The sequence below is a fragment of the Sturnus vulgaris genome, chromosome 4, assembly GCF_052056855.1.
Source record: "Sturnus vulgaris isolate bStuVul1 chromosome 4, bStuVul1.hap1, whole genome shotgun sequence".
In the NCBI taxonomy this organism is placed as follows: Eukaryota; Metazoa; Chordata; class Aves; order Passeriformes; family Sturnidae; genus Sturnus; species Sturnus vulgaris.
The window spans coordinates 65,542,941-65,553,694 of record NC_142246.1 but is presented as its reverse complement, the minus strand read 5'-3'; the positions used below and the strand labels follow the sequence as shown (position 1 = coordinate 65,553,694).

General features: G+C 43.6%; 1 protein-coding gene across 2 annotated transcripts; it reads right to left on the bottom strand.

The window, feature by feature from the left end:
- Positions 1–484: 484 nt before the first annotated feature.
- PCDH18 (protocadherin 18) lies at positions 485–10,494 on the bottom strand. 2 transcript variants are annotated; one of them, XM_014891956.2, is made up of 4 exons: positions 7,517–10,494; positions 6,467–6,555; positions 6,177–6,340; positions 485–2,057 (listed from the first exon to the last, which is right to left on the bottom strand). In XM_014891956.2, exons 1-4 carry the CDS (start codon positions 9,998–10,000, stop codon positions 1,378–1,380), a joined length of 3,417 nt encoding a protein of 1,138 aa, XP_014747442.2. In that variant the 5' UTR covers positions 10,001–10,494; the 3' UTR covers positions 485–1,377. The 2 variants fall into 2 exon arrangements, with proteins under 2 accessions (XP_014747442.2, XP_014747443.2); XM_014891957.2 differs by having other exon boundaries at positions 6,467–6,552.
- Between the last annotated feature and the right edge of the window lie 260 nt (positions 10,495–10,754).

Genomic DNA, 10,754 nt, shown 5'->3' with positions numbered 1-10,754 from the left:
GTGCTATAAAATATGCATCTGCAGAAATGCCAAAAATGCAGGTTTTTATGGTCATCTCTTAAAACTCCTGAAATGAGCACTGGGGGTTCAAAACCCACCCATGTTTCTCAACTGTAAAATCCATTTGTTTACTATAACAAAGATCTCCTTGTGTATGACAGGCTAACAGAAAAAAAAGGATTGAAAAAAGGAGCTAAAACGACAACAATGACTTTTATCTGAGCAATATTAGTTACATCACCCCCAATATAGCAATGGCATCATAATAGAATTGATTTTTCACCGAGTTTCAGGACAGAGAGAAGCCCCACCATCCCCATGGAAGGATGGGATGCAGCCAAAGAGAATGTACATGCAGGCTTGCTCTTTTCTAGGAAGTTCAAACATTTCTGTACTACTTTGTAAATAAAAGACAGGCACACTTATAACAGAGAATATAGCTGATATAAAAATGTAGTTGCTGTGCAGAGGAAAAATATAGCTGTTTTTCTGGAAGATGCAACATTCCTTTTATTTTGGTGTCATTTACAAAGATAAAGCAGTTCATTTTAATTTTTGTATTTACATAAATTCAGAATTCAGCTTGAGGTCAGAAAATCTGATTTTATTGCTGTCTTTCAAGTATACGCTGCTGACTTCAACTGACTTTGCAGTGTAACAGCAGCACAACAAATTTACATTTTTTTGCAGAGATCACAGTGGAAGACCTATCACTGAATTCCATGATTTGTTCACTGGGGAAAACACTTATGTGCCAAAGACAGGAAGACCTCAACCTGCAATAATCCATTAATTAAATGAGAAAATGATTCTATAGACCAAAAGCATCAAAACAAAAAAAGGACATTTTAGGTTTTGTGGGAGTTACAATTCTTTATTATAAGAATAAAACATTGCAAGAACGGTGTTGGATCATTTACTGAAACTAACATTTGCATAACTTTTTCAGTGCTTTGAATTTGTATTTGAAATATTTGAAAGAAATAATAAGGGAAACAATATCCTTCTTCTTTTTTTTTTTTTTTTTTTAAACATGCCTGTGTGGCAAGAATGATCTCAGTTTGACAAGGGTGGTACCATCTATATACATTTAGGAAAACATGCTTGCTGTGGGTGTACAAAAATAAAATTTATTTGTTAAATTACACATAAATATAAGGTACAAATGTATTTTTAAAATACAGATAAAGATAATCACACTTGCATTGTGTACATATGAAAATACAGTATTTTAATATTCAACATACACAGACACATTTATGATAAATGCAACTAGTTGGCAATGCCAGTTCTCCTCAGTCTATTTTTTATTCCTTTTTTTTCTTTTTTCCCCCTTCCAGTTTTCCATAAAAATGGAAAAATAGGTTTTTGAAACAATTAGTTCTGCCGGACATCTTGCAGCAGCTTGTTAATTTCTGCCACCAGCTCACTGGCATCCATGAGTTCATGTTTGCCATCGCTGAGGTGGTTGAGCACATTGTCAAAATCATCTTCCTCGTAATTCTCCGGGATCTCCTCCATGGCTGGCAGCCATTTGGACGAAGGCTGCGCTCCCGAGTGAGTCCCCAGAGCGGGCCCGGTGTTGGCCGGGTTTTGGAAGTGCGTGCTGGCTGCCCAGGCTGCCACCCCCGGCGGATAATTGACATTCTTGGCTGGCAGATGTCCCTTCCTGCGCTCCAGCGAGTTGGAGCGATCCATCTCACTGCACTCCGCGTAGGCATCCAGCGAGGGAGGCAGCAGGCGCTGGAAGACGCTGCTCATTTCGGAGAGCAGCGAGGAGGTGCAGGTGTCCCCTGGCTCCTCCTCGCTCTGGCAGTCCTTCCCAAATGTTGAAAAGCTCTTCTTCTTCTCACCGGCGTCCGCTGCCTGGGCGTCCTCCTCGAGGCTCTGGTGCTGCTGCTGCTGCTGCTGCTGCAGGTGCTGCTGGGGTGCCTGGAACTCCTCCCCAGGGATGAACATGTTGCTTCTGTAGTCGGAGGAGGGAGAGGGCAGAGGTGGCATCCAGCACTGGTCCGAGTGGCCCAGGACCCTGCACTCGTCCGTGCACAGGCGCATGGCTGCAAGAGAGACACGAGCAGGGTGAGCGTCCCCTCCCTCCTGCTGCTCCCAGCACCTGCACTCGGCCTGTCTCTGCAGGAGAACATCTCTGGAACCTCCCCAGAGATGATCAAATCCACGGTTTGGTTTCACCTTCAAGGTGGCGAGCACAAATGGCCTCGTACTTCCACTCCCAAGAACGAGAACAACCAATGCAGCTCACGTAAGACAGTAATGCAATCTCTTAACTAAGCCTGAAGATAAACACGTAAATTCCACGTGGAAAAACAAGCGCTTGTGGCTTGAAGCCACACAAGCCCTTTGCACAGTTCTGGCTCATTAAAAAAATATAAAATAGAAGGAAGAAATTTCTACCTCCAAGCACTCACTTGTGTTTTAGTGAAGTCTTCCACATGCAACTAGTGAGGCATATCAGAGCAATCAAGTGGGAATAAATAGACAGCAGAAAAAAAGAGCAAAGAATAATAACATGCAGAGGGATCTCCTTTTCCACTAAACAACTACTTTTTTCTGACAAAGAAGTGTATGTAGAACTCAAAGTGATCCACTGCCATATTACCTTTTTAACTAAATCAGTTTAAATTTTGGTATGCTATCAGAACACCTAGGATCTAATGCCCAGCCTGTGTGACTCTGGTGTTTATACTGGATTTATGCTCTCAGGTGCACTTGCAGCTCTGGAGCTCAGGTTGCTGGCCCGTGCTGGCTCAGGCCTTGGCATAAGGAGGGCATCCCACGGGATGGGAATCCAGGCCAGCCATGAGGGGTGAAGAGCACAGGGACAGCAGAGCTGCTCTCTCAGCTTCTCGGTTTATTGATGTCTCTCAGGGAGAAACAATAAGATGGGGCAAATGACTGCAACCCTGAGCGCTGCACTGGTCCAAACTGGCCCACGGAGGGGCACTGCAAGAGTCCTTTGCAAACATTCCAAGAGTTCTGGGAATGGCTCCTGGAAGCAGAGACAGGCAAAGCCCAGTTTGACAGACCTGAAGAGAGGGATGTGCCAGGAGAGACGCTAAATTTTCCACTCAAAGGGAACACATGGTAGGACACAAAGCCTCGCCTTAGGCTGGGTGTCTGTGTGCCTGCCAGATATGCTGGAGAGGATCTGGGTGCTGCTGGGGCCTGAACGGGTTTGAGTCACCAGCTTCAAAAGACAGCTTTCAGAAATGACAGACTCTTTGCATTTTGCATATTTTGACCATAAGAAACTCCTGCCCTAATCACTTAATGGATAGATTATCCCACGCAGAATAGAGTTTCTTGCTCTTTCTCAGTATATACTGACTGCATAAGAAATGTTTGCAGTCATGCCCTGGAAGTTTTCCTTGCTCTCTCAACACATTTCCCATCTGGCTCTGGATCCACTCCGTTTATCAAAAAATCTTTTTGTGGTGGTGTCAGCAGAATTGAAGAGAGTATTTCACTTTAGGGCATACTAGTGATTTATAAAGACCCACTCTCATACTGTCAGCACTATTTATTTTTGCACTTTACACAGCCTATCATATTGTTTGCTTTCCTAATGGCCTTTCCATTCCTGTGAGTATAAACTTTCTCTGTGCCATGCATGCAACAGTATGAATATTTTCAAGACTACAAGCTTAGACTGCAGCCTGGATATTGCACAATCTATTGCAAAATAACTGCTGATCCAGGAAGTTTCAAACAAACAAAACAAACTAGAATATATCCGTAGCTGAAGTTTTGATACAAGTGACTGAAATGCCTGCAAGTGTTTGTTGCCATGCATGACGTTTTAACAGAAAATGCCCAAGAGTTAGAACTGTCAAAAGACATCTAAGTGATCCATGAACAGTTCTCAAGTCATCCCAGAAGGTGAGGATTACACTTCTAATGAAGAAGATTCCTTTAAGACTCCTTTAAATTCATTAGATACTTTCAGTGGTCTAGCATTTCATTAGTAGTGAAGTTTGTCTTAGTGCCAGTTTTGAAGCCGTTGTTACCAGGAATGGTTTTGATTTAAAATAATAAATTCCGACATTCCTGAACGTAAGATCAAAAAATACTCTGAAGTAACTGAATAACTGAATGGTGACACAATCTGTCCTTAAATCAGCAATAAGTTTTAAAATGTCCAGATGCACAACAGCTTTTCTTTTTTTCTTTTAATTTCTTTTCCAGAATCTAAAGCTTGCTGGTTAAGATTTAAAAAGAAGAAAAAGAAAAAAGTCTTTCAAGGACAGTTATGGAACTTTCTGATCATGTAATTTGTGGAGTTTTGAGGGACTGGCTCCATTCCTTTCTTGTTCCACCTTAAACAGACAAACTTCCCACAGCATTTTTGCCTGTGTCTCCAGACTGACAATGCAGAAACCTTTCAGAATGGAGAACAGGAAGCCTTCAGGAAGTTTTCTTTTCCTTTTCATATACTGGGATTGTAGATCAATTCAGGCCTCATCTGAACAGGTTCAAGAGACTTATCTGAAGGATTAAGGCCATGCATAGCAGTAAATGGACATCAGGGTGAGACTAAATACCAATCTTGATAGCCCAACCCAGTTCCGTCTGCACTGAGAGGAGTTTCCTTCACTTTGAATTTAATTAGCCTGGCATTTTTTGGAAATCCTATCCTTAGGCTTACTGTTTTAGAGAGGGAACTGTAAGAGCTGAAAATAGGTCATGGGCATTTCAGCCAGCTAAGAGGACAACCATTCCTGTCTGCTGGCAGCCCCCAGTTGCCCACTGTAAAGGCATCACTCCTCCTTGGCAGCAGCAGGGCTGGATGCCAGTGCAAACACCATTGCACTTCAAGCTCCCCAGGCCAACTGAGAGCTCCAGCAGATCCCCCCCTGCCTCCTTGCTAAAGCATAGGAGAGAATGAGACATGGCTCATGCTAGCTGGCAGAGGAATAAGTAGTAGGAGTTAGGGAGGATGAGGATAAAAATATATCAGAAGTCCAGATTTAGGTTAAGGATTCTGAAAACAGAGTAACTCCTCAAGGCCTCCAGCTCTGAGCACATTTGAGGAGGTAGGGGAATGGCTGGGTAAGTGATACAAGACCTAGACTGGAGCAAAATGTGCACAGAAAATTTTGAAGTTAAAATGCATAGGAAAAACACGTACTTGAACTTTTGGCTTTCTGTCTTGTTGAGCATAACAACCCCGGTTAATGCATGGGGGTCACTTTAGGAAGGCCATGAGCTGCACCAACCCCCAAAGCAAAAGGGCCTCCATTTATAAAATTACTTTACTAAACTTGTTAAATTTATAAACTTCGTTCAGTGAACCCTACTGAAATTATCTGGCCCTCTGGTTATACAGAGAAAACTAAATAGGATCTGAAGCAAGAACAAGATCTAGGGTACAACCAGAGGCTGTATAATTATTAAAGTGATTACAAAATTATTCTATCTGTATTAAGCATGAATTCCCACGACCTTTTATTCAACTTTTATTTGGGCATAAATTAAAAAGCAACACTTCATACACATGAATATGTATACGTATGTTTATACTACTGCCACTCACCTTTTTCTAATTTTTTTTTCTTTTCTGCCCTCTGCCCCTGAATTGTACCTCTTAAGCTCTTGCTTAAAGGAATTAGGGTTGCAAGATTTAAAATTTGGGTAATATTTAGAACCTTCCCCTGCTACTCAAGATCATTTTTCAGTGGGAAAAACATTTTTCTTTCTTCTCCATCTATATTTCTAGTTCACTTTCACACTCAGTTTCTGAATGGTAAAAATTTGTATCACATGGATAAAATCCACTGCAGAAACCTATCTCCCAAATTATAGTTCACTGTATTTTTAACAAACCACAACTGCCTGGCTTTGCAAAAACATCCACCCAGTCATTAAAAGTCTGAGGACTTGGAGTACATCATACTTTTAGGAGGAATCTGGAGCCAGCTCATGATGTGAGTAACAAAAAAAGTAGGCATTGCTCTGGGTAGATTTGCAGTTGTATCTCAGGTTTCATTTCAGTAGATACATCAAGGCTTCAACTCAGTATTTATCATGAAGCAAAGAAAAAGGAAGGAAACACAGGACTTGAAAGCTTGAAGAATTTTTGCTTTCTCAGTAGTAGTTTTATCAAAGTGACAGCCAGGCTGAACTGTAAATAAACTGCTCAGCTTCCATTGTGCTCTTACCTGCAGGAATTCTCCCATCTGTAAGGAAAAGGTCACTGAATCCTTCCCCAAGAAGTCTGTCAATTGGAGACTCTCTCCCCAAATCATAATCACTGTCTCCAGCTTCACTATCACCCCGGCCACTGTCTTTCAAGCTGAATTTATCCATATCTTGTAGGGCATATCTGTAAAGAGAATTGTGGAGAACTACATTATCTCAAGTATGCTATAGTCCACTTTCTGTTTAAAAATACGTCTGTATTTTCTGATCCATGTACATTCAGATGTAGCAGAACAATCAGGATTCTTACCTGTAGCTTCTGGAATACTTGTTTCCTCGAAAACTTGGCCTTGGTTGATACTGGCCCTGGTGAAGCATCGAGAGAAGCTGAGAAACCTGCTAAAGAAAAGGTGAAAAGACTGATTCCTTGAAATGAAAGCTCAAGCTCCTAGCCATAAAAGCATTAATTTGTTTCACAGGTTTGTTTGTGGTTTATTTTTTTTCTCCTTTAAGATTTAATTAAATCAAATTCCTGCACATATATAATGCAGTACAACAGACTATTTGGTAGTGTAGTGTCTGATACTGGAAACATCTGAAGACTCTGTAAAATGAGGAAGTTCATTGCTGTTCATTAGTCTCTGAACTCATAATAATTAATTCCTTAATAAGTAAAACTAGCAATTAAACAGAGGTGGAGTTTAGCCTTGGTTTAATATATTAAAATCAAGCATGTATAATTCCAGGATCCTAATTAAAAAAAAAAAAAAACAACAAAAACCAGCCTTGCTTTACATGTAAAGAGTTACCAGGACACAGCTCTCGTTTATTTAAGCCATGACCCAGCATTTGCAGTAAAAACTGAGACAGGGAGTCTCAAAGTTTGAGATACTGTGATCATATATTACTGCAGCTGTACTCAAACTGTGTCAGAATGTTTTTAGTTCTGCATCCCCATTAATAAAAGAGTTTCCTGGATTGTTTCTTAATATAAATATTCAGGCACTCTTTCTCAGATGGAGCTTTACAGAGAGGAGAGAGAGGGGAGGCAAGGAAGAAAGAGTGAACAGTTAACCAGTGCAGAGCACTATGTTCCACTCCATTGTTTTGACCTTACAGGGAAGAACCAAGGAATAATGCTATTAACAACAGATCTAACCCTGTTCCTCAGGGTAATGGAATCTGTTGATGTTGGAGTAAAACTGAAAAGCTGTGACATAGAAGAGAAATCCATGACACATTCCCATGAGGCACAGACCTGGCTGGCCCTTGCTCTCACAGGCTGCACACAGGGGTGTGTGTAAGGCTCCAAACGAGTGTCTGCACACATGGATGTGCAAAACCAAGGTCTGGACCTTACCTCGACAGCCGGTGTAGCGTGGGTGAGTTCCAGGGAGAAATTCTCAGGCACGTGGTTGGAGGAGATGGTCACCAGGCTGTTCAGTGACTGGTGGCTGTGGTGGCTCTGCCTGCTGCCCATCTGCCCCCTCTCCAGGGCGGGGGATGATGATGGTGAAGCTCTGTGGTGAGATCTGATGGGTAGAGTGCCATTAACTGTTGGCACCAGCGTGATGTCCCCTTTGTGGATCTGCCTGGAGGGACGTTTTGGGTGGTGCTGGTAGGTGGATTCGGCCACACGGCAGTTGTAAGACCTGGTGTCCTTTTTCTCTCGATTGCACCTCGTAGCAAAGATAACCATGATAACCAGTAACACAGCACATATTGATCCTAAGGATATAATCGTTATCATGGAGATGTCCAGGGAGGGCTGGCTCACCAAAGTTGCTTCGGTGCTTGAAAATGAATAAACATGCTCCAAAATGGTACATTTCAGAAGAGCTTTAGTACTGAGCTGAGGGCTGCCTTTATCCTGGACTATCACCAAAAACTCCCATTGTTTTGCTGGAACCGATTCAACACTCACATTGATAGAGATGTCACAAGTTTGGGGATCCATCACAAAGATGCTGTTTTCCTTGTCAGCTGCTATGGAGCAGCTGAGTTCAGAGTTCATACCGGAGTCTCTGTCTGTAGCCCTTATCCTGGTGACAAGAAAGCCGATTTCAGCATCTTTAGGGATGGAGATTTCTGCTGTGCTGTTGCGTAGCGCCGGCCCCACGATGACGGGAGCGTTGTCATTTTCATCAATGATGGTGAGCACGACCGTGGTGTTGCTAACGAGCTGCTGGCTCCCTCCATCCCTAGCTTGGACCACGAAGGCAATTTGATTTACTTCTTCGTGGTCAAAGGTTCGCAGGGCATAGATAGCCCCGTTGGAGGGATCGATGGTCACATAGGTGGTTATAGAGCTTCCCAAAACAGAGTTCTCCAAAATAGTGTATGTCACCTGCCCATTGTCACCCAGATCTGGGTCTGTGGCTGTGACTGAAGTGATGTATGCTCCCGGAGAGTTGTTTTCCAAGATAACAACTTCATATCTGTTTGTCTGGAAGCGGGGTGGGTTGTCATTTTCATCACTGATTTGGACAGTAAAGTGTTTCACTGTGGAGAGACTTGGCGTTCCCTTGTCCTCTGCTATTACAGTCAAGATGTATTCAGATCTCTTTTCCCTATCAAGAGTGGCATTAGTCAAGATTAAATAGTTATTTTCATAAGTCTTTTGAAGTTTAAAGTGGCCATGCCCATGGAGCTTACAGACGATCTCTCCATTGACACCAGAATCCTTATCTTGCACTCTGACCAGGGCAACAAAGGTGTCCAGAGGTGACCCCTCAGAAATGCAAGCTACCTCTTCTCTCTCCGTGGACATCAGATTTAAGTTGATTTCTGGTTTGTTGTCATTCACATCCACAACTTTAATTATAATTTTGCAGTGAGCTGGAATAGAATTTGGCCCCATATCCTGAGCCTGAGCGTCAATTTCGTAGGATTTGGTTGCTTCATAGTCCACTTGCTTCAGCAGGGTCAGGTGACCTTTTTCTGGGTCTATCCTAAAAGTTTCTATAATTTTGGCAGACACATGACTGCTAAAGGAGTACACGACCTTCCCATTGGCGCCCTCATCTGGATCAGTAGCATTGAGGTCTATGAGCAAAGTCCCAATAGGAGAGTTTTCCAAGAGCTGGATAATGTATGACTGCTGTTCGAACACAGGGCTGTTGTCATTGGAATCGGAAATGCTGATTTTCAGGAGGGATGACCCAGATCTCTGAGGCACCCCTTTGTCAGAGGCAGTGAGTTGGAGTTCGTAAGTGGACTTCAGCTCGCGATCCAGCTCTCTGACCACAATCAGCTCTGCATACTTAGCACCATCAGTCCTGGTTCTCACATCAATGCTAAAAAAATCGTTTGCAGAAAGGGAGTAAGTGTGAAGGGAGTTGTCTCCCACATCTGGATCAAAAGCACTGTCCAGAGGGATCCGAGTTCCTACAGCTGCACTCTCTGATATCTCGATAGGGATAAGAGCTCTGGAAAACTGCGGAGAGTTGTCATTAATATCCAGCACTTCAACTTCAACATGGAAAAGCTGCAGATGTTCAGTGGGCAGAGTGATCACATCAAACTCTATGGAGCAGTTTAAGTTTTTCTGGCACAGTTGTTCCCGATCAATTTTAGCTCCTATGCTGATTTCTCCATTATCCTCACGGACTACAAGCAAGGGAGAATTCCCCCTCTGCATGGCTCTAAACCGAACCGAGGAAGGGTTAGGCATTTTTAGTAAAACATCAGCAACATCCTCCGATAGTCTTGCAATTACTGATCCAACCCTCTGCTCCTCATAAATCCTGTATTTCAAATTCTTGCCCAGCACAGCATTATTGCAAGATATTATGATCAGTGCAAAAATGAACAGAAAGTGCATTTTACCGTCGATTCGATACATTTGTAAGTTTTCGCAATTAATTTCTCCCAATAAGTTAAAAAGCAATTATTCTGCCTTCTTTCGGTACCTTAAATCCAAAGCACATCTGGTCCTTTCCAGCTTGAAAACGCCTTTTTTTTTTTTTTTTTTTTTTTTTTTTAGCCAGCCAAGTATTAATAACTTACAGATCAGAAAACTTTTTGCTTTTTTTTATACACACCGTGCCGGGACATCCAGATACAATCTGTAAGCAATCCACGCTTTCTCAATTTGACTCGGCGCTCCTCTTGCAGGCGGGGATGCTCCGGGGCAGCGCGCTCCTCTCCCGCCGCCTGCATCCAGGGAGCGCCGGGCGCTGGCGGGATGGATCCGATCCCGTCCTCCCGCCCTTCTCCGCACTCGCCGCCCGACTGAACGCCCTCCCTCGCCGGCTCCAGCCTAAAATCCTCCGCAACTTCACTCCAAGTCCCCAGACAAAGCTTTCTGCCCGGCCTGTGCTGAGCCCGGTGCAGCCAATGGGAGGAGAAGGGAAGGGAAAGGATGGGAAGGGGAGGGAAAGGGAGGGGAGGGGGCGCGCAGCCCGGCGCGCCGGGGCGGGGGCAGCGGGAGGGAGCGCGGGCGGCCTCCGGGCCGGCCACGGATGGGGGCTGGGGGGCGCAAATGGCTAATGGGCAACTTTAAATCAACGTCTCTCCTCCCCACCCCCCGAATTTTCATGGCAGTTTCAAGCGGGGTTTTGTGGTTTTGATTCCTCCCCTTCCTGCCGCGAGAAATG